The sequence below is a fragment of the Microtus pennsylvanicus genome, chromosome 11 (assembly GCF_037038515.1).
Source record: "Microtus pennsylvanicus isolate mMicPen1 chromosome 11, mMicPen1.hap1, whole genome shotgun sequence".
Lineage (NCBI taxonomy): Eukaryota > Metazoa > Chordata > Mammalia > Rodentia > Cricetidae > Microtus > Microtus pennsylvanicus.
Window position 1 is genome coordinate 71286501 of NC_134589.1, and position 26263 is coordinate 71312763.

Here is a 26263-nt window from a genome sequence, read left to right on the forward strand (position 1 = left end):
ACAATGAATAAATGGGAACTCCTGAAACTGAAAAGCTTCTGTAAAGCAAAGAACACCGTCAACAAGACAAAACGACAGCCTACAGAATGGGAAAAGATCTTCACCAACCCCACATCAGACAAAGGTCTGATCTCCAAAATATACAAAGAACTCATGAAATTGGTTATCAAAAGAACAAATAATCCAATTAAAAAAAATAGTTTACAGCCGGGCGGTGGTGGCGCACGCCTTTAAAAATCCCAGCACTCGGGAGGCAGAGGCAGGCGGATCTCTGGGAGTTCGAGGCCAGCCTGGTCTACAAGAGCTAGTTCCAGGACAGGCACCAAAGCTACAGAGAAACCCTGTCTCGAAAAACCAAAAAAAAAAAAAAATAGTTTACAGACCTAAACAGAGAACTCTTAACAGAGGAAACTAAAATGGCTGAAAGACACTTGAGGAAAATTTCAATATCCTTAGTCACCAGAGAAATGCAAATCAAAACAACTATGAGACTCCATCTTACACCTGTAAGAATGGCCAAGATCAAAAACACTGATGACAACTTATGCTGGAGAGGTTGTGGGATAAAGGGAACACTCCTGTATTAATGGTGGGAATGCAAGCTGGTACAACCCCTTTGGATGCAGTGTGGCGATTTCTCAGAAATTTACGAAACAACCTTCCTCAAGACCCAGTAATACCACTTTTGGGTATATATTCAAAGGATGCTTAATCGTGCCACAAGGACATGTGCTCAACTATGTTCATAACAGCATTGTTTGAAATAGCCAGAACCTGGAAACAACCTAAATGCCCCTTGACAGAAGAATGGATAAGGAAAATGTGGTACATTTACACAATAGAGTACTACACAGCAGAAAAAAAATCTTGAAATTTGCAGGCAAATGGATGGAGCTAGAAAACATAATTTTGAGTGAGGTAACCCTGACCCAGAAATACATTTATCACATGTACTCACTCATAAGTGGTTTTTAAATGTAAAGCAGAGAAAACCAGCCCACAAATCACAATCCCAGAGAACCTAGACAACAATGAGGACCCTAAGAGAGACATACATCAATCTGATATACATGGGAAGTAGAAAAAGACAAGATCTCCTAAGCAAATTGGGAGCATGAGGACCTTGGGAGAGGGTTGAAGGGGAGGGAAGAGGTAGGGAGAGGAGCAGAGAAAAATGTAGAGCTCAATAAAAATCAATAAAATTTAAAAATAATAATTATATACCATGACCAGATAGCAATGATAGCAAGAAAGAAAAGTTTGTTTAACATTAAAAACAAACAAACAAACAGCTGGGTGTGTTGGCACAGGCCTTTAATCCCAGCACTCTGGAGGCAGAGGCAGACAGATCTCTGAGTTCAAGATCAGCTGTGTCTTCACATGGGTTCCAGGACAGTCAGGGCTACACAGAGAAACTTTGTTGGTAATATTATTTTAAGGTGTGTTACTTTTGTTTATGCTACATTTGTTTAACTCTGTGAAGTTGTGATACTTAGCTTGTGTGGAATGGCCAGTATCGAGGCAGGAGAAAGGATAGGTGGGGCTGGAAGGCAGAGAGAATATATAATAGGAGAAATCTGGGGTTCGGAGAAGTAGCCTGAGTTGCTGTGTAGCTGTGTGGTCAACCACACAGCTACACAGCAATCCATGGAGTAAGATTTAAAGAAGACAAGAACAGGAAAAGCCCAGAGACAAAAAGTAGATGGGGTAATTTAAGTTAAGAAAATCAGGCAAGAGCCAGGAGGTACACACCTTTAATCCCAGCACTCGGGAGGCAGAGGCAGGAGGATCTCTGTGAGTTCGAGACCAGCCTGGTCTACAAGAGCTAGTTCCAGGACAGGCTCTAAAACCACAGAGAAACCCTGTCTCGAAAAACCAAAAAAAAAAAAAAAGCCATCCTAGATACACAGTGAGTTCCAAGACAGCTGGAGATACATGAAGAAACCCTGTCTCGCAAAAATAAAAAATAAAAAACAAACAACAACAAAAGACCCCGTGTGTGATTCATTTGTGAGTGGCGAATTCCCCAAAAAAGCTTAATGTCATACTACTACCAAACCCTGTATCACAAACGAAACAAAACAAAACAAAACCAATGTGTGCAACCAAACATGGTAGCAAATGCCTGTGAGCCCAGCATTTGGGAGGTAGAAGCAGGAAGGTCAGGAGTTGAAGTAGTACTCAGTTGGTTACATTGTGAGTTTGGGGCCAGCCTGGGATGCATTAGTACATGAAACTTTGCCTCACACCACTCCATCCTGAAATTATTGAATGCACTCAATATCCAGCATTGATTACAAAGACACTAGACAGTATCAAGAGCATGAAAAACAAAGGCCAGGTGTGGGGGCACACACATGTAGTCCCGGCACTGGAGAGGCAGGCAGATCTCTATGAGTTCCAGGCCAGTCCCATCTACAAAGAGAAACTCTGTCCCCACAAAAAACAAATCCAGACGGAGGATTTGTATCTCACTTAGGATGTATAGACACATTTCAGCGAAATACAATGGGCTAGAAAAAGGACACTCTGAGGTAATTGTGGAACTTTGAATATGGTCTATGTTATAACCATGTGTCCCCTCCAAGGTCATGCAGGAGTCTGATTCTCAGAGCCCTGTGTTCATGGTGTCAGCGAGTAAGATGCTAACCAGGTTACTGTATCTAGCGGCGAGGCCTCGGGACGTGATTAGGTTAGATCTGCTCGTGAGAGTGGATCCCTCAGGATTGAACCCTCGAAGCTTCATAAAGGGAAGGTAGTGTGACCACACAGAGAAGCACATGGACGCTGAACACACACTCATGCTGCAGTGAGACACAGCGCCCCCTGCAGCTCCCAGCCCCCAGCAGTCTGTATTTTGGAACTATGTGGACTGTTTGGACTCTGTGTCCGTAACAAAAGCCCTTTTCTCTATAAAATAACTTGCCTCTAGTAATGAAAACAAACAATGCACAGATTAGTGAATAGGCTCACATCAGTACTAATAACTGGGGTCGGTAACTATATTGTCATTTTTTAAAAGTTTGGTATCAGGCTGAAGAGATGGCTCAGAGGTTAAGAGCATTGCCTGCTCTTCCAAAGGTCCTGAGTTCAATTCCCAGCAACCACATGGTGGCTCACAACCATCTGTAATGAGGTCTGGTGCCCTCTTCTGGCCTGCAGACATACATGCAGACAGATTATTGTATAATAAATAAATAAATGTTTTTTAAAAAAAGCTTGGCATCTGGGGAAGAAGGCCTGGATAAAAAGAATACATTCTTTTTGGGGGGAAGAGGTTTGGTTTTTTGGAGATAGAATTTCTTTGTATAATAGTGTTGCCTGTTCTAGAACTCTCTTTGTAGACCAGGCTAGCCTCGAACTCACTGAGATCTGCCTGCCTCTGCCTCCCAAGTGCTAGATTAAGGGAGTGTGCCACCACACCTTCCTTGGTCTTTTAAAATGGTCATGGGCCTTTTGGTGAATGTCAATAATCCCAGCTGAGGGTAAGAGCACAGATCAAGGTCCTGCCTGAGCCAGAGTGAGTTTAAGGCCAACCTCAGAAACTTAGTGATCCTGCCGAAAACATAAGGTAAAAAATTGGCCTAGGGACATAGCTGAATGGTGAAACACCTGCTGAAGATGATGTGTAAAACACCTACTGAAGATGTGCAAAGCCCTAAGTCCAACCTGCAGTGTGGCACACACACCAACACTGTAGCCAGCCACCCAATGCTCTCAGCCCCAGGGAATCACAGAATGATTTTTGCACTGTCTATAGAATCATTTGCCTTTTCTGGCCGCTTCATGCTTATAGAATCAAACAACACGTGGCTTTGTGTGTCTGACAGAACTCAGCATCTTTTGAGGCCTTGGCACTCTTTGTGGGAAAGCTGATGAAACATGAATGCGAGCTATAAACTGGCCTGGTGGCCTTCTGTCCATGCTACTGTGTTGGCTTGCAGGCTTGTGTTCTGGTTACACAACACAGTATTTTAATATTGGAGGAAGCTGGTGAAAGGCATGTAGGAATTCCTCCCTGCAGTCTACAATAGAAGCATGCCTCTTATGTAGCCCAGGCTGGCCTGAGACTCTCCATCCTCTTGCCCCAGCCTCTCAAGGGCAGAGATCATGGGCATATACGCACCTTTCACGTCCAGCCTAGAGTCAAGGGTCTGACTGTGCACAGCTGCTAGGTCCAGTGCAGAAACAATAGTTCCTTTCCATCCTTGTGGTCTGCTGGCCTTCCCACCTGCCAGACGTCACTCATGAACTCAGTCTCCAGAAGACTTTGCAGGGCCATGTAGGGGCTGAGTCAGGAAGGGTATATCTTTCAGGGTTCAGGGAGGATGGTGTTGTTGCCTGCTGGACTGGCTCTTTGTTGTAGTAAGGCCACTTCTTTGTCCCAGCTGCCCAGAACCAAAATAACCACACAGAAACTGTATTAATTAAATCATTGCTTGGCCCATTAGCTCTAACTTCTTATTGGCTAACTCTTACATCATAATTTAACCCATTTCTAGTAATTTGTATCGCCACACGGCTGTGGCTTATTGGCAAGATTCCTACTGACGTCTGTCTCTGGCGGGGCTACATGGCTTCTCTCTGACTCCACCTCCTTTCTCCCAGCATTTAGTTTAGTTTTCCCCACCTAGTTCTATTCTACCCTATCACAGGCTCAAGACAGCTTCTTTATTAACCAATGGTATTCATAACATACAGCTCTTTGGTTAGAGGGTAGGCAGGCCCAGTAGAGACCTCAGAAATTAGGCGAAGTCAGAGCGCAGGATAGGAGTAAAGGAGATCAGGAGAAAGTCAGGGATTGATGTGGGATTTCCCTCTGTGTGCTGTGGTTACTGTTAATGAATAAAGAACTGCTTTGAGCCTATGGCAGGGAAGAACAGAACTAAGCGGGGGGGGGGGGGGGGGAGCTAGGCTGTATGCTGGGAGGAAAGAAGGGCGGAGTCAGAGAGAAGCCATGGAGCTGCTGGAGACAGATGCTGGGAACTTTACCCGGTAAGCCACAGCGACATGGCAATACACAGATTAATGGAGATGGGTTAAATTAAGATGTAAGAGTTAGCCAATAAGAAGCTAGAACTAACGGGCCAAGCAGTGGTTTAATTAATACAGTATCTGTGTGATTATTTCGGGTCTAAACTAGCTGGGCCGGAACCAACAAGCAGCCTCCCTCCTCCAACAAGAGACTGAGACCCTTGTCTCTGCCCTGAACATCTGCTCACAGACTTCCTGAGGAGTTGCTGATGTCAGGCCTCTATTTCCTGTTGCCAGGCCAGAGAGAATGGATGGGCAGATATATGAGCCTTGGAGGAAATGCCAGCTTGGCAGAGCTGAGCCTGAAGTAGCACAAACACAGACTGGCTTGAAGCCTGTACCCACGAGCACCCACACCCGCAAGCACAGACACACGGATACGTTTGCTTGCGGATGGGCATGCACACAGGCACCTCATTCACATGGGCATACAGGAGGACCGCCTGCCAGCGCCATGCCAATGCCTGGGTTCCAAACTTCAGGATATCCAGTTAGCATTGGGAGTGGAGACAGAGGAGGCTGCCATCAGGGCAGCTTCAGGGAGGGAGGGGTTAAAAGGTAAGACAGCACATAAGGATACAGCGCATCTTGCCATGGGATGCTTGCGTCCTGCCTATTCCTCTATCACTGAGCACCAGCTATCCTGCCCATCACTGAGCACGGGCTATTGTTAGTACACCTTGGTGAAAAGCGGGGACCAGCATAAAACCCAGCTCCGCCCGGAGAAGCCTGCAGAGCCCCAGCTGGGACTCATTGGATTTCTTGGGCACAATGATGAACAAAGTGACAGGGCTTCTGGGAGAGCCCACAGGGACAAGGCCTCAGGCTGGCCCTTGGGCTTAAGGAGAGCAAGGAAGGAGGCTGGCTCTGTGGCAAAGGTACAGATCCCAAGGATGCCCCTGATGTCTGAAGACTCCCATTGATATGACCAAGCCGGCTGCAGGAGCTTATGTAGGAGGTGTAGATTTGGTACTGAGGCAATTAATTCCTTAGCATCCACCCTCTCCTGTCCTACGCTGGTCTGCTCCTTTCACCTGCGGCTCCAGACCAATCTGGACTTTGCCACTGCTGACCATATTTGCCTCAAACCAACTTCATCAGAAAAGAGAAGTGACTGTTTTGCCTCGCACACATCAGAGGGGGTGGGCCCAGGGCCCCAAGGGCTCACCAACGTGAATCCTCAGCTTCCATCAGCTGAGCTTCCTTTTCCAAACTGCTAATGAAGTTTCCAGAACGGGGTCTCGCTTTCTCCCATCAGCCCTGGCACACGTGTCTACATCAGAAGTCTGGCAGCGGAGGAATTGTCAGCTCTGTCTGCTGTGGGAAGGATGGGGCTAAGCCTTGAGCCGGGTGGGATGCTGGGCAAACACACTGGCCCAGAGACTAATGTTCCCTCAAAGCCCGAGTGAGGATAGACGCTGTTATTCATGAGCCTGTGGGGTTCTGAGGGTGGTGGGCCTCAGGGTGCCGAGAAGGAGCAAGAATGGAGTAGGTGGCTGAGGACACGTGGACAGCAGTATGAAGCCAAAGAGAGTTGGGAAGAATGTGTCAGCACTACGCGTTACAGAGTAGCCCTGGATAGAGGTGCAGGTACAGGTTATACAGGTTAAATAATTGTAGGTGTGGGAGAGGTCAGGGCTGGGAGCCTGGCCTTGAACCCAGGAGTAAGGGCAGGTCTGAAAGGTCACTGGGAAACTACCAAGATACAGGGCACGGAGGACATGATGGCTGGAAGCATCCAAGGCTAGGGTGGGCCTGGGTGAGCAGCTTGAGCACCACTATCGCAGGACTAAACCCAGAAGGGTCAAGAACAATGGAGGGAAGTGGCTGAGCTGTCACAGGCCTGGTTTCTACCTTCCCAGCCTGGCCAGGCTTCCTGCCTCTGTGGATACAATCAGGCCCCCACCCCTCCCGCCTCTACTGAGAAGGGGTGGGGTGGGTACTGAGGTTCTTCCTCTCCTGGGCCAGTCCTAAGCAGCACGCTGGCTGATAAGAACCTTCCAGCTGACTCTGACTGTGACTGGCACCATGAAGGACGATGTGGCTCTTCTGGCTACTGTCACCCTCTTGGGAGTTCTGTTGCAAGGTGCGCTGGTTCCTGTCGGGGGGACGGGTGCAATCTGCTGTCTGTCCTTCAGGTCCTTGGGTTAGGGAATGGGGGTACTTCCAGCCCATGCTCCAAACTCTTCTAGAGCTACTGGAGTCTTGGTGTCAAAGGGCCTGAGTCCTGGCTAAGGGGCGAGGAAGAAGCCCCAAAAGATTGTCTGCAGGGGAGCCGTGGGAAATGACACGGGTCAGGGTCTGGAGGAGTGCACAGCCAAGGGACCAGATGAAGGATGGCATCGATTGCCGAGGGGCCAGTAAGGAAAGCATGTCAGGCACCTGTCTTGTAGTAGGGGCTGGTGTCTGCTTGGAAGTATGATGCATAGCCGGATAGCTATGGGCTTAGATGGGGTGAGCCCTTGGGACAGGTACCTGGAGCATGTATCTGCCAGGTAGAGCTGGGCTCCTGATGTCTAAACAGAAACTGAGACAAGAGTTTCTGCCATTGTTTGGTGGCACTGAGACCCAAGCTTCAGTAAGCCTGGCCTGAGGCAGGGTCCCTTCTGGCTGGCTCTGTAGAAGGGAAACAAGGGTCTCTTAGTGACAGGACGTGAGCTTCCTGTTCCTGGTACCAATTCTGTCCTGGGACACTGACTTCTCAGGAACTAAAAGACTGGGGGTCCAGACCTGAAGAACGGGAGGTGGGCATTTGCCTGTGCTTTGCAAGTCAAATAGTTCAGAAGTAGTATCCTGTTGCTCCGCCCACCGACAGGTGTTACTGATGCGTGCATCAGGCCAGTCAATCCTCAGGCCAGGCTGACTGGGCCTCTCCAGTGAACACAGCTGATGGGGCAGGTCGGAGGAGGGAGTTAGAAGGGAGGCGCTTAGCGAGAGGCAGGGGGAAGAGGGCTACGGGACAGGGTCTACCCTAGGCGCCACACCTGACTCCTACGTCCCCACGGCCGTAGCCTACTTCTCCCTGCAGGTGATCTCTGCGCGCAGGGCTTTCCACGTGTCGCCGCCACTCACTTCTGGACCTCCCGAGTTTGAGCGCGTCTTCCGAGCCCAGTGAGTGTGGCGGATCCGGGCGGGTTCGGGTGTCAGCCCAGTCCGGCCGCGCGCTCACCCACCCCGTCCCACGCAGGGTGAACTGCAGCGAGTACTTCCCGCTGTTCCTCGCCACGCTCTGGGTCGCCGGCATCTTTTTCCACGAAGGTGCGGGACGGCGCGGGGGTGTGCTCGGAGGGTGTCCCCGGGTGGCGGGCGCGCGTGTTCACCGCGCTTGCCTGGCCTTTCGCAGGCGCCGCAGCCCTGTGCGGACTGTTCTACCTGTTTGCGCGCCTCCGCTACTTCCAGGGATACGCGCGCTCGGCGCAGCTCAGGTAACTCAGGCCGGACTTCCGGGAAAGCACGGCAGGGAAGGGTCGCTCCCGGACGCGGCTCTGCGGGTGGGAGGCGGTGATCGGCGGCTGGGGACCCGGGGAAAGAAAGCCTTCGGGGACCACAGGTGGGCCGACCTAGCCCGAGGAAGCGGGTCTAGCCCGGAGGGAGGGGCCTGAGCCTGAGGGGCGGGGCCGTCTGGCACGACGGGGGCGGAGTCTAAGTCTGTGGGGCGGGGCCTTGTCCAAACTCCCGCTGAGATCTGCCCGCAGGCTGGCTCCTCTGTACGCGAGCGCGCGCGCGCTCTGGCTGCTGGTGGCGATGGCCGCGCTGGGTTTGCTGGTCCACTTCCTCCCCCGCACGCTACAGGCAGCGCTCTTCAGAAGACTTCAGGCCCTCCTGCAGATGGCTTGAGGCGAAGGACCCCCGAGTCAGCGCTACTAGAGAAGAGCTTAGAGCAAAACGCAGGGGTGCCCGCTTCCGAATCTGTTTCTAATTAAAGTTCCTACGACTGTCCCGCCTACGTTCTCTGGGTCGGAGAAGGTTGCTTACCAAGGGCCCCATCCCCCGACGTAGCCAGGCTTTGGGAGGCGGCATGGGCTTGCTTGGATTGGAGCTTCTCTCACTATATATACCCTCCTCTAGACAGCACCTTGCCTGTGCCATTACCTCTGCCTTGACATTTATTTCCAGAGATAGCCACCCTTCACCCTCCTTTCTGTGCTTGTGGCTCTCTTTCCTCTCAGGCTGAACCTCAGCTGCTGGGATCTTGTGTGCCTTGTCCTCCACTTCCAGCCCCGACCTCACAACTAGAAGCAGTTGGTCTTTCCACAAGTGAGAACTGGGTTCCTGTTTTTGATCAGCCCTACATCAGACGAGTGTAGGTGTTCACGGTCCCTGCGGAGGCCCACATAGCAGTGAGCTTGACCAGGAATGTAGTCAGCAATAAGTTCTCTGAAGTGGACCTCAGGGTGCTTGAGGAGGGCCGGACTTGAGGAAGGTTGCTGACAAAACATCTCTAAATGACTTTCTTATCCTAGCTGGACAGGGAAAATGCTTCTCAAACAGGCCTGACATCGTGTGCAAAGGCCCTGAGGTGGGTGGAGATGGCCCATTTATTTTAGAGAAGACTATAGTCTCTAAATGAGCCAGATGCTGTGGTTCCTGGTTATAATCCCAGTACTTGGGAAGCTGTGGCATAAACTGAAGGCCAGCCTGGGCTACCGTGAGTTCCAGGGCAGCCTGTCTCAGTTCCTTTGTACCCCCAACTCCTGGCCCTGCCACACACACATACCAGGGTTCTACTACATGAGACCAAGGGAAGAGGAACAGGGAGGACACTGAGCACCACCATGAAAGGGGGTGGGGGAACAGGAAAGAAGTTGGCTAACACCTCCCCTACTGAAGCATTCAGGGGCTCAGGTCTTTACAATAGTTGGGGTGGGTGCCGTGATGCCACCCCAAGATGACAAGAGAATGCTTTGGAAGCGGATTCCTATAGAATAGGTAGGTACAACTTTGGGTCCATGAAAGCCCCAGTTACTGACTCAGTGGCCAAAATTTTCCTGCTAAGTGGGAATGAGATCATGCTGAGGTATGCCAACAGCGCACTGGGATACTTGACATTGTAAAAAGGGGGTTTGGGACTCAGTCTCTGGCACAACAGAGATCGAAGTCACCTTCACTAAGTAGTCAGCCTGAACTGGAGGAGAATTTCCCAGCGGGAGGCCATGGGGGATAGGCCAAATACAGAGGCAGACAGGCAAGTGCCTGGCCAGAACAAGCACCTATGAGGCATACACTTCATTAATCCTTTATTACAAGTCACGCTCTTATAGAAGTATATGCGAACTTACGTGAAAAAATCAAATGTATCCAAGAATAAAAAACACAGCACATAAAGTAGTGTATGCATTCCAGTGTTCGCGCCGCAAACAGCGGGCGCCCAAGAAAAAGCTCTTCTAAAACGGCCTGGCTCAAGCCGACCGGCCAGGGGCAAACGGTTCGGTTCGGTTCTTTTTGGGCGGCAGCAGGCCGGCCCTCAGGCACAGTGTGGGGGCCGCCTGTCTCCTCTCGCGGCCCGGCGCAGCACCAGCTTCTGGGGCCTCCGGGCCAGCGGTGGACCCCAGGCCAGCCCGAGCCGCATGCCAGGCAGAACCCTTTGGGTGGGGTGGATATGCCTGGTCCTTTGGGGCGGCGGCGGCGGCGGCGGCAGCAGCAGCAGCAGCAACACCACCCTTGGAACCGTGGGCTCCAGAGCCGGCCATGGAGCACCCTTGGAAACCTTCCATTTAGTCGGCCTTTTTCAGAAAAATCTGTAAGAGTCAGGCTCAGGATGAGCAGGTGTCACGGGGCTTCTTATGGTCTAGCAGGCTGGTCCCATCCCAGCACCCAGCCAATCTCACCTCACTCAAGATGACCCACACCGGGGAGTCAGTCTGGATGGAGAGGCGCAGTGCTTCCAGGGGCCCAAAGGCAGGATCCACTTCCCCCTCGGCCACACCCTTGTAGAAGGAGCCTGTGGAAGGGCGATACCTAGAAGTAAAAACAAAGCGACACCCAAAAGCCCATCCCACACATGCCCTGCCTTACTCACCAATTTGGAGGTAACCATCAGGGCTCCTAGGGTACCGGAGAGTGGCTGAGCGGCCCTCCTGAAGGGCCTCCTTCTCTGACTGCGGGTTCTGAGGACAAAGCCGCAGGGCTGGAGTGGCTGGCCAGGAGGAGGCAGCCCCAATCCTCACCCATACCCACCACACTCACGTCAAAGGGCAACACCTCCACGGAAGTGTTGAAGAGTTTATCTTCTGGGTGCTCAATGTTTCCGCTACGGAAGAAGAACCTGCAGGCGCCAAGCAGGCCGGTGAGCCATGAGGTACTGCCCGGGCACACTGCCCAGGTCCAGCAGAGAGGCCATGCCTAGGCTAGATCAGATGGGCCTCCAGGTGCTGGGGGATACTGGGCACCATTTTGGACAGTACATGGGCTGTGCCAGGCAGCCAGGGCCTTACCCTGAGACTGTGGTGATGGTTGTCACCGAGTACCTAAAGATAGCTCTGCTTGCCTTAGTCCTCACAAGGTAGTTAATACTCCTATGGGGAGTGCTTTTCAGTAAGGAAACAGGCATGGTGGGGTTAGATGGTGATGGGGCAGATAATCCCCTCATAGAAGGGGTATCTAAAGACCCAGAAATACATGCTGAGGCCTCTAGCTTGTGTTCAGCCTGTCCCCTTCCCCAGGGAGCACTGACCGCTCAAGGCGCAGTGGCTGGAAGAAGCGGAAGCGGATAAAGTCTCCTGCAGCAGGTGTGAAGGCCCAGAAGAAATCCTCTCGCAAGTAGGCCTTCTCCAGGGTAAAATGCTGGTACGTCTTGAGGCTTGTGCTCACCTCCGCTGGGGGGTTCACATGCTCCTTCCGTAGAGCATGCTTTCCAAAATCTTTATCCTAGAGAAGAGCAGCAGGCATCAGTGGCATCCTCAGCCCGGCCTCTGCAGGGCTCTATCAAACTCTGTGGCATACCCACCTTCAGTTTCTGGATCTTGCCCGCCAGTGAGGAGTGAGTGCCCACATGCTGGAAGAGGGACGGCTTGAAGCGGATCCGGAGGTTGGCCTTCTGCCGGTCACAATGTTTCTGTGAACAGAGAGTGACACCTTAGGGTTTAGCTCAGCCCAGACTCCAAGGATAGGGCCTTTCCTTAGGATAACCAGGGGATTTCCTCAGCCAGCAGTGTTCTCTCCTTGCCAAAGAGGCACAGCCAGGAACACAGTGTGAGCTGGCAGCTGATGGCCCGCCTCCTTGGTGCTGGTTCCAAGCATCTCCTGCTCACCGCATCTTTCTCAGGGTTGCAGACTTTGACCCACAGGATGTGGTCCAGAAGCCAGTCGATGGGCTTGTCTCGGTAGAACATAAGGATGAATTCCACAATCAGGCTCAGATCCAATGATTTGAACATCTTCCCTGAGGGCAGGAATCATGGAAAAGGGTTGAGTGGAAAACACTGCTAAACCCTACTTCTTCCTTGTGGGGGCCAATGTGGAGCATCTCACAGCAAACCTGTGGGCAGACTTTGGGCAGGTGTGGGTTCAAGAAGACAGGGCAGGGCTGGGGACTCTGAGACATCCTCACACAGAGGGCGCTTCCAGCAAGGCTCTCTAGCGAGGTACTGGGGCTGTGAGATGGAGGGGCATAGGTGGGCTGAAGGGCTATCACCTGTCTAACGGGACCAGCACGGGGTGGCCTACCGATAAAGCCCAGCTGGGAGAACTCCAGGATCATCCAGTCCTCAGAGGGCTGCTGGAGGGCAAAGTTCCTCATAGTGCTCAAGTAGTTGGGCTTGGCTACAATGTCGTCCTCCAGCTGCACAGGGAGGAACAGTAGGGGGCTGGGAACAGGGCAGAAGTGGGGTCCCTCCCCCAAGTGTGACCATGTGCAGAGTAGGCAAGGGCAAAGTCAATCAGGGTTCAGGGTGGGCAGGAGAAGAGCTTCCAGCTGACCTGCACATAGTAGATGCCTTTGGACTGTGCATACATCATGAGGAAGCAGTAATCGAGGTTCTGTTTGGTCCTCCACCTGGGGACCAGGGGGAGGGGCTTCAGAAGCAGAGACAACTCCACCTCCAGGGGACTGCCACAGAGAAGCCCCTGAGGCAGGTAGGCCCCACCCCGCCCACCAGCCAGGGTCCTCCAAGGAGACATGGCCTGGCACCAACATACAGCTGGCGACTCTGAGCATAAGTACCTGACTCTCTCCTTAGGGTCCCCAAAGGACTCTCGAAGGCGGGAGAAGTCAGGGTAGAAGTGAGGGGAAGGGGAGATGACTTCCAGGAGCCCAGAATGGATCTCTGTGGGGAACCTAGGTGGGAGAAGGTTCAGTGGGCAAAAGAAGGTTGGGAGCTCTCCAGACTGCCCTGCCCAGAAAGTTCACTGAGGAAACGCCCCTCTCCTCCACTATCCTCCTGAGGCACTGGGGCTCCGGAAAGGCTGGGGCCCTCACACACTTTCCCTCCCCCCACAGGCAGGTCTCCTCTTAGGGGAGGCAGGCATCTGGCTGCCCTCCCTCCAGCAACCTTTCCTGGTCGCTGGTACTCACAAGGCCTTGATGTTCTCTGTCACTGCCGAGGTGTACTGTGGGTCGGTCTGTGGGAAGACCAAGTACGCTTAGCTACTACCCAAAATGGTCTGGAAGAGGGAGGGGCAGGAGTGTGGGCTTCAGATGTCCCCATATATAGGGGTGAGTGACTTCCTGTCCTGAGTGCCCAGAGAGATGAGGGGCTGAGCCTGGCTGTGATCACAGTTACAAGAAAACAGCCTTGTCAGGAGTGTGGGGTGAGGGGAACCAGATAACCAGTGTCTCCACAAGGGGGTGCAAAGATTCATCTTTGTAACTTTTTGTCTTGATCCATTTGCAATGAAACTAAGACTGCAATTCTGTTGGTGTCCCTGTCCCCCTTGCTCCCCATGCCGTTCTCTTTTTATTTCTCTTTTTCGGTGGATCGTTACTGTGTCTTCCCCTCCATGTTCCTGTATCCCCAGGCCCTGGGCCACTCGCCTCGGCGATCAGCACCACGATGACTGAGTCTTCCTTCTCCTGTGGGCTCAGCTCCGAGATGAGCGAGTGCAATGTGTCAGTCAGGTACGAGTGCACCTCGCGCCTCACGCTTGGAATGCCCATCACCACGGACACTGCAGGGGCGCGGAGGGGTGACACTGGGCAGGGCTCCGGGGGACAGCCTTTCTGCCCGCCTCTCGCCCCTCCCGGGTCACGCCCATACCTCCCGTGCGGCCCTGGCCCACCCGCACTGCGGGTTGCAGACTGCTCTCCTTGGCCAGCAGGTGTGGCAGATGGTGGAAGACAGTGGGTAGATGAAGCACGTGCCTGTTCGAGACGTTCCACGGCTTCAGTCGCGGATCCTCTGGGTGGTTGGGAAAGGGACAGGTCAGATTTTGCTGGGCCTGAAAACAGCCCAGCTCTGCAGACCTCCATGTATCCCATCCCGCTGGAGCTCACCAGTTAGGCGTCCCCAAGTACGATTGCCCTCTCCGTCCCGCAGAGCCTGCCTCTCAGACACTGCCCTCTTTATCTCGTCCAGCACCAGGTTTAGCTCCTTAGAGCGCTTCAGGCTCTCCTGCTCAGCCGCGTGCAAACGGTCTCGCAGTGCCAGAAACTCCCGCTGGTAAATGTCCACCACGTCACCTGGTGGGGAGCAGGGGGGTGACACACACAGGCTAACATCAGGGAACAGTCGCCTGCAGACCCAGCCCCACAGCATGCCTGTCTGTGCAACAGTGCACCTGTAAAGGTATGCCTGCCACACCCCAACTAGGGGACACACACCAGTTCATGTGAAGTTACTGATGTTCAGCCTGGGGTTGAAAAGCCCCAGCAAGAGGATCCTCCCCAGCCAGTTCTCTCCTCCTTTAACGTACCCAAGGTGGGAAGGGGTATGATCATCTTTCAGGCCTGGGGCAGTCCTAAGCACAAGCTGGAACCGCCTCAGACTGAACCCTCTCCACCCGTGGAGTCCCAAAGTCCCCTCTTGCTTTTGAAGACTGTGCCCCTTGCTGGGAGTCAGACACCCGGAGTCCCAATTCAGGGCACAAGGACACAGCTCTTCCTCAAGAAGCTCCTAAACCCCAGCCTTCTGCCTCTCTCCTGCCCTCCCTTCAAGGTTGCAATGACAGACAACCCCATTCTTAAGGCTCTATGGCTATAGCCAGCCTCCCCAGACTCTCCCCCTAAGTCTGAGTCAGGCTGGTCAGAGTACCTGTGACTGTGTGCTCCTGCAGGGTGTATGGGGTGTGCGGGGGCGTGGGGTGGGGGTGGGGGGTGGGGGTGGGCTGCTCTTTGCTCATGGTTGTCACTAATTGCTCATTCACTGGGTTCTTTCTACCTCACACCCACTCAGCAGAGCCCAGTCCACCTCCATGCTCACATCAACAGATGAAGTTGACTAACGAGCCCAGGGATTGCTCAACCAGTCCACAGCCAGAGCCCCAACCACAAGTGAACTGTGCTAGGCTTGGATCACCTAGAAGGTCCCTGCCACCCCAAGGAGAACTGCCAGACCCTCAGCTCTGCTCCAGAGCTAACAGCAGTAGGGCCCAGATAGAAGGAGTAATTGGGGCCCTGAGGGGAGCTGCCTGAGGGTGGAGGAGAGTCTCCAGGGTGAGAAGCACCTGGGCCTCGCTGGTGGTGGTGGTGGTGGGGGCAACAGCAAGAGGGATAAACAGCATCTCCCTGGCTAGGGGCCAGCAGCAGCCTGCCAGGCTGGGCAGTCAGGCCTTTGTCTGGTTAGCTTCTGTCCTCTTGCTTTGCTACCATGTACACCTCCCTCTGCTTTGTCAGATGTCTGGCTTCTGCACAAGCTGTTTCTTCTGCCCGGATCCCACATCATCTGCCCCTAGCCTTCAAGGCCTTTTCTCTGAGTCTAGGAAGCCTTTCCAAATCCCACCCCATCCCCAGGCATCAAATCCTTGGTGGGCAAACAGCACCAGAAGGCGGGATGAGTGACCGCAGAGGGAAGGTGAGGCTCAAGGCAAGTGGAGTCACTTTCAGGACACTTCCTCCTCAGAGCAACCAGGGCAGGTCAAAGGGGAGGAGTGCCGAGGAAAAGGAAGAGAGTTGGAGACAGAAAAGTCAAGTGGATTCTGTTGAGGCATCCCTTACCTGAGGAGCCCCCTCCCCATCCCAATATTATACCCTGTCTTACCCAGGGCTAATGTCCCAGGCCACACCCAGGCTTAGGAACAGCCCGAAGGGGAAGGAAGAGGGAATCGAGTTACAGGATCTGTGAGACTCAGAGCTGGGCTTAGGGGCCAGGTAACCCTGGAAACCTGACCCTTGAACACTGAGATCCCACCCGAAACCTCACTCTCCCAGCACTGGGCTATACCAACAGGACACAGGGTGGAGGGATAGAGGTACCCAGGCCGTCAGAGCCAGCCAGGGAGGTAGTTCACAGTGGCCTAGACAGACAGGTGCCTCCCTCGTTCTGGATGGGAAGCCCCTGCCTTCCCCTCACGGTGGAGTTAAAGGGCAGCCTGTATCACTGGCAGTATCCCAAGCAACACTGAGGGGGGCCGTGGAGGAGACAGAGGAAATAGCACAGATCTCAGACCTGCTCTGCTCTGGAAGTAAGCCAAGATCTGCCTGCATTAGACTGCCTCAGGCAGGTCATGGTGGGTAGCAGTTCTCTGAACCATTCTGACCACCCAAGCCTGGACACCGCTGGATCCCTATCCTGGCCTCCCTTCCTAAGGCCAGTGCTCCAACTGTTTACCAGCAAGTAACGGCCCCTTGGGTTCCTGGGCCTGGCCGCCGTCCATGTTCCGACGCTGCTGTCACTTCTCTGAACTCCGCAGGACCTCTCCCTGAGAGGCCCACCATACTCTTCCGACCCGGTTCTGTCTGCTGTTGCTCACTCTAAGAGTCCAGTGATCTTATTCCCAGGTCTACTGACTGGGGGTCCCCTCTGCCCTTGCATGCTTCAAATCCAGAAACTCAAGCTGTGTGACTGCCTCCCTATGGGTTGTTCTTAAAGTGGGGGACTTCACTAGACCATCCCGCCAACCCACACCTCTGGTGAGCTGGGTTGTGAGGTAGGTGAGTGATAAGGGCCTGGGGACTCTTTGGTCTCTCTGGGTGTGTGGAGCAGGTCAGGATAGGGCTTCTTGGGAAGCAGAGGGCCTTCCATCCACAGTTTCCTATCCCAGGGAAACAGGATGGAGCTGGCCCGGGGGTGGACTGCAACACTGGCCATACCGTAATAGACGATTCTGGCTACGGGGCCTGTAATAACTCTGCAAGCAGGATTTTAAACACAACCTTGAGGCTCACAAACCGCAATATTCCACCTGGTTCCCTCCTGGCAGAGGAAACATTTCAGAACCAAGCTGGGGTACAGACTTTGCACATTGTACTTAGAGAAGGGGAAATAAGCTCAGGACCATAGGGCAGTACCAAGCCTAGCCAAAGGTCTGCTATGAACTGCAAGAAGGCAGGACGCAGAGGTGGGGAGCAGCAGGTGCTCGCTCTGTCTCCAAGTCTCGCAGCCTCCTAGGACTCTAGGAGAGGAATGGTCCATCATTGTTATCTGGTCCAGTGAGAGCGTAAGCCCGGACACTGAGGAGGGCTGGGTGGTTGTCTCTCCTCAGGTGCAAGTTCAGCAGCTGCTTGGCTGAGGCTATAGCTTGATCCCTGAATGTCTGGCTGCTTCAATGGATATAGCCAAGGCTGCATTTGAACCTGGATCCTGAACCCTAGGTGCATCTGGCCAAGTCTGAGTCCTTTCCATTCTTAGCCCAGGCTTCTAGGGTGACCCCTGTTCCTGCTGTCTCTTTCCTCTCTGGCTTCCCGCCTACATCCTCCCTTCCGGTTCTTCTTCCTTTCTCTTAAGTACTAGGTCCTCTCCTGAGCCCTATAGCCACTGCAAACTGGGAACCAGCTCCAATCTAGCGGCTGACTGACTAAGCGTGGCTTCACTATGAGCTTCCTACAGAGTTGTCGGCATGGAAGAATGAGGAGGGTTCACAGCCCGGATTCCTGATGTCCAGACCCCTGGCCTTGCTGGACACCCTTGGAAACAGTATAGTCCCAGACAGGGCTCTCCTCTCCTCTCCGTGGCACAGGTTCCTGGGCCTGTTGTCCCTCAGGAAGAAGAACTCTGCATCTGAGCCCCACCCTTCCCTGGCTCTCTTGCTCCCCAGGCCCTCAGAGTGCCAGTCTCCCGGTTACTCCCTCAGGAGGTGTCCTGACATCAGTTGGGCCACACGACAGTTGTAGGAAGCACACAGGAGCCACTGCCTAACGGAGGGTGAGACACAAGGGCTAATGGCCTGCCCACAACCAGACAACCTGGCCGCAGTTCTTCAGACATGGCTTTACTACAGCCTCCGTGGCCACTCTCCCAAGGGCTCAGAGTGTCCTGGGTGACACGCCCTACCTACAGAGAACTCTGCCTCAGCCAAACCCGTTCCTGATAGCTCATCCCATCCCACAGCCTTTGCCCTGACCACACACACACTCTCTCTGTCAGGCTTTAGGAAATCTCTTCAGAGTTCCAGGCTTGTGTTTCTCTTAAGACCAGTCCAGGCCTCCACCAAAATAAGACAAGTCCCAGAGAAGGCTGAGCTGCACTGGGCTGACCCGGCAGGAGCCTGGTGGTGGGAGGTGGGCTTTCCCTTTGCCTCTTTCCCCAGGCTCATTTAGCATAACCTGTGGGGACAGAAGGCCAGCCTGAGGGAGGGAGAGGGCTAGCTTGTTGCAGCCTGATATGACAGGAAGACCAGAGGCAGGCAGGAAGGAAGCAGCTTTTGGATGGGCAACTCAACCTAGCTCAGAGGAACTCCGGACAGTGTTAGGGCCTGCGCCCCTCTACTCCCAAGAGGGCTGGCCAGGCCCAGAGGCCATAGTGTGGATTGGCCAGCCTGACCAAGCTTCAAAGGTGTATCAGGGAGCTGAGGTGGGCCAAGAATATCAGGGTTCCTGGGCTAGTTGATCAGGACGCCCTCCAGGAGTCCGGGTGCCCAAAGCCTTGAAGAAGACTGTAGGCCCCCCGGAGAGCAGCACTCACAGGGACAGGGCTGCAGCCGAGCGCAGCAGTGAATGGGGCAGGGGGATGGATGCCTTAACTGTTCTCACCTGTCTCAACAACACTGTGTCTGCTCTCGTCTGTGCCGGCAGCGCGTACTCTGGGTCCCCCCTGATTACAACTACCTCCGTGACCTTGTGCCTCTGCCCCTCGGTGGGAACTCCATAGGTCCTTAACTTGCCAGTGGGAGCGCCCGCCCCTGGCATGGGATAACCACAGGCAGAGAGGCCAGTCCAGAGCGCCACACGGAGAGACCGGGAACTGGTCACCGCTGGCTCGCCCGCCCTCCTCGGCCCGGCCGACCCGGGGAATTTCGTTACGCCAGCAGCAAACAAGTGGGGCGACGATGGGAGGGGCTCAGGTGCACCCGGCACGGGCCTGCGCGGGCGGCGACGGGGTGGGGGCTCACCTTTCTGGCCGCTGAGCGCCGCGTACCAGGAGAGCGAGAGGAAGGCGCACAGGCAGAAGAGCAGCAGCGTCAGGAAGGTGCCATTGCGGAGCCTCATCTCCCCCGGTGCGCGGCGGGCGCCGGCGGGGCCGAGGCCGCATGGCCCGGGGAACCGGGGCCGGGGCGCGGGGGCCGGGAGGCGGCGGGGGCCCCGGCCCCGGAGCGCGGGGGAGCTGCGGGCCCGGGAGAGGCTGCTACGGTCTGAGCGGGAATAGGGACGGGCGGGAGCCGGACGGGCTGCTCCTCCGCGGCGCGCGGCGCTAGCGGCCTCGGTCGGAGGCTGGGCCGGGGCCGGGCAGGGTTGGGCAAGGCGGCAAGAGCCGCGGCCCGGCTGGATCCGGGACCGCCGCCGAGTCGACGGCGAAGGGCGGGGCGACCGGGATTTAAAGGGGCCGCATCACCCGCTGCCGCTGGGAGCACCACGAGGGGGCGGGGTGGGAGGCCAGCGCCCGGGATCTCGGTGGGCCCGACTCGTGGGCTTGCGCGTGGAATAGCGCGCCCCGAGGGAGAGGTGGTCTAGTCTCAGGAAAGTCGAGGCTACGGTGGTGATGAATGAAGGTCAGCTCCTGTGCTGCAGGGACAGACCACGGAGGGGCCAGCCCCACAAGTCGGCTTCCAGGAAGATCTCACGGACCTTCAAGCCCTCCTCCCGATCGAGAGGGTCTAGGCTTGGGAGGGGACCCGAGAGACCCGGCTGAGGTTCTCTCTAGATAACCGGCACGGCCAGGAGTGCCCGCTGCCCTCTCCTGCGCCCACCAGTACCGCCTTCCCAAGACATTCTCTGCTGTGCCTCGGACGGTATGCTGTGGACGGGGGAGGCGCTCCTACTCTATGGAACAAGGACAATGGGCCGCTCTCAGGAGTAACAGAGTCGTTGTTTGTAGGTGTAGAGCACCCTCCGGAGCCCAGCCGGCTAGCTTCCCGGTGCCAGCGTGCCGTGGGCGAGAGTCGGGCTCAACCTGCAGTTTAGAGGGGCACCAGGTCCGCGGGGTGACTCCGGGCTCTGGCTCCAATTTGTACAGCGACCGCTTCAGCTTTTATTGCTGGTCTGGTCTTGCACTTTCATACAGGGACTCATTACAGACTTCCCCCCAGGCCTCTGCTGAACCGGGAACTGGACACATAATGAAAGGACTGGTTGGGCCAGGAGGGCAGCTTCTGGGCATGCATTTTGGTAGCGCCATGTCTACTTCCCTGCTTGGGCCTCACCGCCATTCAAAATGGAACCAAATGCTACTTTGTAAAATGGAGCTATGCAGGACCCGCGTGATGACTGCTACTAACTCGAGTTCCATTCCTCGGGAAACAGAAGGTGGAAGAAGTGAAACATCTCCTGCGATTTGTTCTCCTATCTTCGCATGCTAGCTGTGGTCACACACACACACACACACACACACACACACACACACACACACACACACACACACACGCATTTGTGTGTATGTCCAGGAGGGCCCTGCTGGGGATGGTGTCCCCTCCTGGTGTGTGATCAAGAGGCCAGCCAGGACTGCACAGTAAAATCTTGGGGCGGTGGGAGGGGTGTCAGGTAAGGCACAGCTAGAAAGCCACCGTTTTACAGTTTGGAGTGCCTTCGAGCAGGTTACAGCCTTATTTCCACACTTAATCTTGTCGGAGCCCTCTAAAGGAAACTGTTCCAGTTTGTTTTTCTGTATTTTCATAGGTGTCTTCTCTGTGTTGCAAAGAATAGCAGGTTTTCATTTTGGTCATATAAAATCTTAACTCTGTTTAAAAAAAATACAAAACAAAAAATAGTGGAGCCAGTATAGTGTAGTACATGCCTCTAATCCCAGCACTTGGGCATCAGAGGCAAGCGGAGCTGTGAAATCCAGGCCAGCCAGAGGTGCATAGTGAGTCCCTGTCCCGCCAAAAGAAAGTCTAAGACCAGCTTAATATACATAGAAAATTCCAAAGTCTAAGCTAAGTAGAGTTACAGGATGCAACTGTCCCCAAAACAATGAGGCTGGAGAGATGGCTCAGCAGTTAAAGTTAAAACTGCTGCCCGGAGTTGGTGGCGCACACCTTTAATCCCAGCTCTTGGGAGGCAGAGACAGGATCTCTGTGGAGTTCAAGGCCAGCTTGGTCTACAAGGCAGGCTCCAAAGCTACAGAGAAACTCGGGGGGGGGGGGTGCTTACTGCTTACTCTTATTCTTCCAGAGGACCCAAGTTAGGTTCTCAGCAGCCATATCAGGTGGCTCACAATTCCCTGTAACTCCAGCTCTATGGGGATCAGACACCTCCAAGCTCCAAGCTCGACAGGTATGTATATGCACAAGCACTAGAGCACACACACAAACACACACAAATAAATCTAAAAATCAAGCAACTAAAGTGTATCAGTTGGAACGGTAGCCGAGTGGTGAAGCACTCACTGCCGACATGAACTAAATGAAAAAGTGTATTTATGTTTTAAAGTGTGATGATCTGAGGAAAACGCTACAGTTATTAAACCAGGGGATGGGAAGGAGATGGGCTGTCAGTGACCACGTTTGAGTTCCTCCTCCACCCCATGATGACCTTGGAGTAGGGGAGCAGGAATGAGGAGAAGCCCGTGAAGCTCCCTGATAAGTGGGGAGCTGGGGGTCTCTGTAGAAAAGGGCCCTGGTGTCAGGCAGAGCCACTGTCTGGGGCTAGGACCTCACAGCAGCCGGTCTACCTGCAGGTTTCTCCCTTTAAAACGGGGCAGCGGCTGCCTGGCCCGTGCCCTACTTTCCACGGGCTTCTGCCTTTGTAGTAATTAATTAATCTGGGCCTGCTTGCCGCCCAAAGCCCCTCCAGACATTTCCTGGCTCATCATGTTGCCTTGCAGCTGGTGATGGTGACACACGCCTTTACCTGAGGTTCAGCTTCCAGGTCCTAGAGACTCACTCAGGAAGATGGAGCCACAATGGGCCCAGAAAAACCCTGCTTTGCTTTGCAAACCACAGCTGTGGGTGTTTCTTCCTTTGTTCTTCTCACTTTTCACACAGTGAAGATACAGTCATCCCCCTTCTTCCTTTTTCAGATTTGGGGTCTCACTGTGTAACACTGGCTGGCCTGTAACTTGCTGTTCAGACTGGGGCTGGGATTAAAAACCTGTATGACTCCCAGCTGTTAGGATCACAGCTCTCAGCCACTGTTCTGGGACAACCTTTGGAGGTTGTCTAGGAGCCCAGCCCTGGGCGAGGTCCAAGAACTGAGTGAGAGGAATAAAATACACGCATATTTTCACTAGCCTTTAAGTGAAATTTGATGCGTCCTTCGTTATGAATGGGAGCAGCATCCTGTAGATTTCCCAGTCTAAGTGACTTTCACAACAGAAATCAGGGGGAATTTTATCTACTTCAACTAGAGGTGTGGCAGGCACTTCAAAAGAACAGATACACTCGTGGTAGTAACTTCATACTTCTGATACTATTCCTGACTCTAGATCTTACAAGTTAAAAAGAATCAGTGCATTGTCTTTAATCCCAGTGCTCGGGAGGCAGAGGCCGGTGGATCTCTGTGAGTTCAAGTGCAGCCTTGTCTATTGAGAGAGTTACAGGATAGCCTGAGCTGTTACACAGGAAAACCCTGTCTCAAAAAACAAACAGAAGAAGAAGAATCATTGGTGTGTGTGTGTGTGTGTATGTATATATATGTGTGTGTGTATAAATATGTATAAATGTATATATAAATATATGTGTGTATATATAAATGTATGTATATATAAATATATATATTATTTTTTCGAGACAGAGTTTCTCTGTTCTTGTAGACCAGGCTGGCCTCAAACTCACAGAGATCCACCTACCTCTGCCTCCTGAGTGCTGGGATTAAAGATGTGCGCCACCACCGCCCAGCTTTTTCAGATTTTTTCTTTTGGTATTTATATATGTTTTTACAAATATTTTTCTGAGCCAGGCGATGGTGGCGCACGCCTTTAATCCCAGCACTCGGGAGGCAGAGGCAGGCGGATCTCTGTGAGTTCGAGACCAGCCTGATCTACAGAGCTAGTTCCAGGACAGGCTCCAAAGCCACAGAGAAACCCTGTCTCGAAAAAAACAAAAATAAAATAAAACAAATATTTTTCTGACATTTCCATTTCAATGGTTTGTTGGAAGGCATTGACTTATAAAACATGGGTCTGTGAAATACATCTCTAACCTCAGCTTTGGAGAGGAAGATGCAAGAGGATTAAGAGTCCAGCTAATAATAGCTCAGTTATTTTTTTAAATTATTTTTACTTGCATTGGTATTTTACCTACATGTGTGTCTGTGTGAAGGTGTCAGATCTTGGAGTTACAGACAGTTGTGAGGGGCTACATGGTCCTGGGAATTGAACCCAGGTCCTCTGGAAGAGCTGTCAGTGTCTCTCCTGCCTCAGTAGTTCAATTTTTAAGAGGAAAAGTGTTTGCTTCTCAACACCCCCAGCTCACAAGGGAGCTAATCACCCTCTTCTGGTTTCTGAGAGCACTGCACACACACAGAATATGTACATTCATGCAAGCAAAACACTCAAATACATTTTTTTAAAAAAGAAAAAAAATTAAAAGAGAGTTCAGGGTCATCCTCTGCTCCAAAGGCAGCTCAAGGCCAGCTGCCTGGGTTACAGAAGATCCTACACACACACACACACACACACACACACTGAACTGCCGAAGAATAAATAAAAGAGCTGGGCAGTGGTGGCCTGAGCCTTTAATCCCAGCGCTCAGGAGACAAAGGTAGGCAGATCTCTGAGTTGGAGGCTAGCCAGGTCTACAGAGCAAGTTCCAGGATAGCCAAAACATAGGGAAATCTTGCCTCAAAAACAAACAAAAAATAAGTAAAAGATTTTTTCTAAATGGTGGCATATGCCCATAATCCCAGTACCTGAGAGGCTGAGGCAGGAGGATTACTTTAGGTTGAACTGTGTAGTAGTGAGTACCAGGGCACCTGGCCTACAGAGTAAAGGTTGTCTCTAGAAACAAAAATCAAACCAAACAAACAAAAAAATACAAACACGAATGCTTTGATGATGATCTGGCCACTATCCTGCCAGAACCTGTTCATCCTGCCCAGGGCAGGAGAGTCAAGGTTCACGGAGCTTGGCAAGATTACAGTGGGGGAAGATAATCAGCCTGCAAAGGCAGAGGGCCTCCTAGGGAAAGTGAGTTTAAGTTGTTACCGTGGGGAGAGGAGGCAGGGTCTCAGGGTAATTGTCCTCAGTGTATACAAATAAATCTTAAAGGGACAGTGCCCCTTACCCACCAGTGCAGATAGAGAACCCAGTAAGATCCTGCCCCCACCGCTTCCCCTCCCCCTCCAGTTGTAGGGGATGGATCTTTATGTACTTGGTCAGGGATTTACCTAGGTTTTTTTTTTTTTTTTTGGATCCAATGCAGCCAAGGCTAGTCTTAAACTCCCAATCCTCCAGTCTCCACTCCCCATGTGCTGTGATTACAGTACTCACCGCCGCCGTATTCCTTATTTGAGGCTTTGTCCTAAGATCAAAAAACAGGAAGAGGGCCCCGGTGGCGGTGGCGGGCACACACCTTTAATCCCAGCACTCAGGAGGCTGAGGCAGGAGATCTCTGTGTGTTCGAGGCCAGCCTGGTCTACAAAGCCAAGTTTCGGGACAGACAGGGCTGTTGCTACACACAGAAACCCTGTCTCGAAAAACAAAACAAAATAAAACAAAAAGCAGGAAGAACAGGACCTAGAGTTTACATTTAAATCTCAAGATGAGCCTTCCTTTGGGCAGGGAGAGGAATGCAGAGGAATGAAGCCAGGAGACCAGCTACCAGAGACAGACTTTATAGGTCAAAGTGCAGAATGCACCATTAAAACCATCACTGGAGAGAAAGTATTCTGAGAGCAGGCTTTTATTTGATGTGTTTATTTGTTTTTGAAATAGGATCTTTTGTAGTCCTGGCTGTCCTGGAACTTGGCCTTGAATTCACGAACTCACAGAGATCTGCCCACTATGGCTCCCCGAGCGCTGGAATTGAAGACCAAGCACAGCTGTGAACAGGATTCCACCTAAGCTCCTTCATGTGCCTCAAAGAAGAATCTCCCAGAGTACTCTCTGCTGGAATTAACCAGAAAATGATTCGGTCTCAGAGCCTCAACAGCAGAGAAACCCGGCCACACCCAAATGAGCACCCTTACAGAAGAATTTACAAGTCATGTTATCTTTCCTAAAAATCATTCGTTTGCCTATAATTCCCCCTCGTTAAGTTGATACACAAGGGCCAGATGTCACGGAGGGTGGAGACAGTTACTGCCAAGTCCAGTGACACCTGTTCCATCACAAGGACTCACGTGGTGCAAGGAGATAATAAATTCCCACAAGTTGTCCTCTGACCTCCATATGTGCACTGTGGTGTGTACACAGACACACACACATACACACGCACACATTAAATATACTTAAAACAAAAAAATTAAGCTGGCCAGGTGGTGGTGGTGCACGCCTTTAATTCCAGCACTCGGGAGGCAGAGGCAGGCAGATCTCTGTGAGTTCGAGGTTAGCCTGGTCTACAAGAGCTAGTTCCAGAACAGGCACCAAAAAGCTACAGAGAAACCTTGTCTCAAAAAAAAAATAAAAACAAACAAACAAAAAATATTAAACTGATATTTGGGCTGAGCCTGGTAGCCCATGCCTTTACTCCCAGCATTCAAGAGGCAAGGGCAGCCAGATCCCTCTGAATCCCAGTCCAACTTATATTGTGTATAAAATGAGCCCCAAGATTCTAAATACCTAAAATAATAAGTAGATCAAAATCCCTTGCTAATGTGTTGTCAGCC

At 52.7% G+C, this 26263-nt stretch overlaps 2 protein-coding genes across 2 annotated transcripts; one reads left to right on the plus strand and one right to left on the minus strand.

Moving 5' to 3' along the window:
• Window positions 1-7000: 7000 nt before the first annotated feature.
• Window positions 7001-8980, plus strand: Ltc4s (leukotriene C4 synthase). The gene is made up of 5 exons (XM_075992781.1): window positions 7001-7120; window positions 8046-8145; window positions 8222-8292; window positions 8378-8459; window positions 8730-8980. The coding sequence occupies exons 1-5, from the start codon at window positions 7063-7065 to the stop codon at window positions 8869-8871; spliced, it is 453 nt and encodes a 150-aa protein (XP_075848896.1). The 5' UTR covers window positions 7001-7062; the 3' UTR covers window positions 8872-8980.
• A 1278-nt stretch (window positions 8981-10258) lies between these two features.
• On the minus strand, window positions 10259-19858 carry Mgat4b (alpha-1,3-mannosyl-glycoprotein 4-beta-N-acetylglucosaminyltransferase B). Its single transcript, XM_075992780.1, has 15 exons — window positions 19456-19858; window positions 14465-14650; window positions 14229-14369; window positions 14006-14139; window positions 13547-13593; window positions 13196-13309; window positions 12952-13027; window positions 12700-12814; window positions 12285-12415; window positions 11981-12088; window positions 11708-11901; window positions 11221-11299; window positions 11054-11141; window positions 10863-10975; window positions 10259-10772 (listed from the first exon to the last, which is right to left on the minus strand). Exons 1-15 carry the CDS (start codon window positions 19550-19552, stop codon window positions 10749-10751), a joined length of 1647 nt encoding a protein of 548 aa, XP_075848895.1. The 5' UTR covers window positions 19553-19858; the 3' UTR covers window positions 10259-10748.
• Between the last annotated feature and the right edge of the window lie 6405 nt (window positions 19859-26263).

Coding starts and splice junctions, on each gene's coding strand:
- Mgat4b (XM_075992780.1), bottom strand. CDS start 19,552: ATGAGGCTCCGCAATGGCACCTTCCTGACGCTGCTGCTCTTCTGCCTG. Junction 13,594..14,005: donor TCGTGGTGCTGATCGCCGAG/GCGAGTGGCCCA, acceptor GTCTTCCCACAG/ACCGACCCACAGTACACCTC. Junction 12,089..12,284: donor GCAACCCTGAGAAAGATGCG/GTGAGCAGGAGA, acceptor CTCTGTTCACAG/AAACATTGTGACCGGCAGAA.
- Ltc4s (XM_075992781.1), top strand. CDS start 7,063: ATGAAGGACGATGTGGCTCTTCTGGCTACTGTCACCCTCTTGGGAGTT. Junction 8,146..8,221: donor GAGCGCGTCTTCCGAGCCCA/GTGAGTGTGGCG, acceptor CGTCCCACGCAG/GGTGAACTGCAGCGAGTACT. Junction 8,293..8,377: donor CGGCATCTTTTTCCACGAAG/GTGCGGGACGGC, acceptor GGCCTTTCGCAG/GCGCCGCAGCCCTGTGCGGA.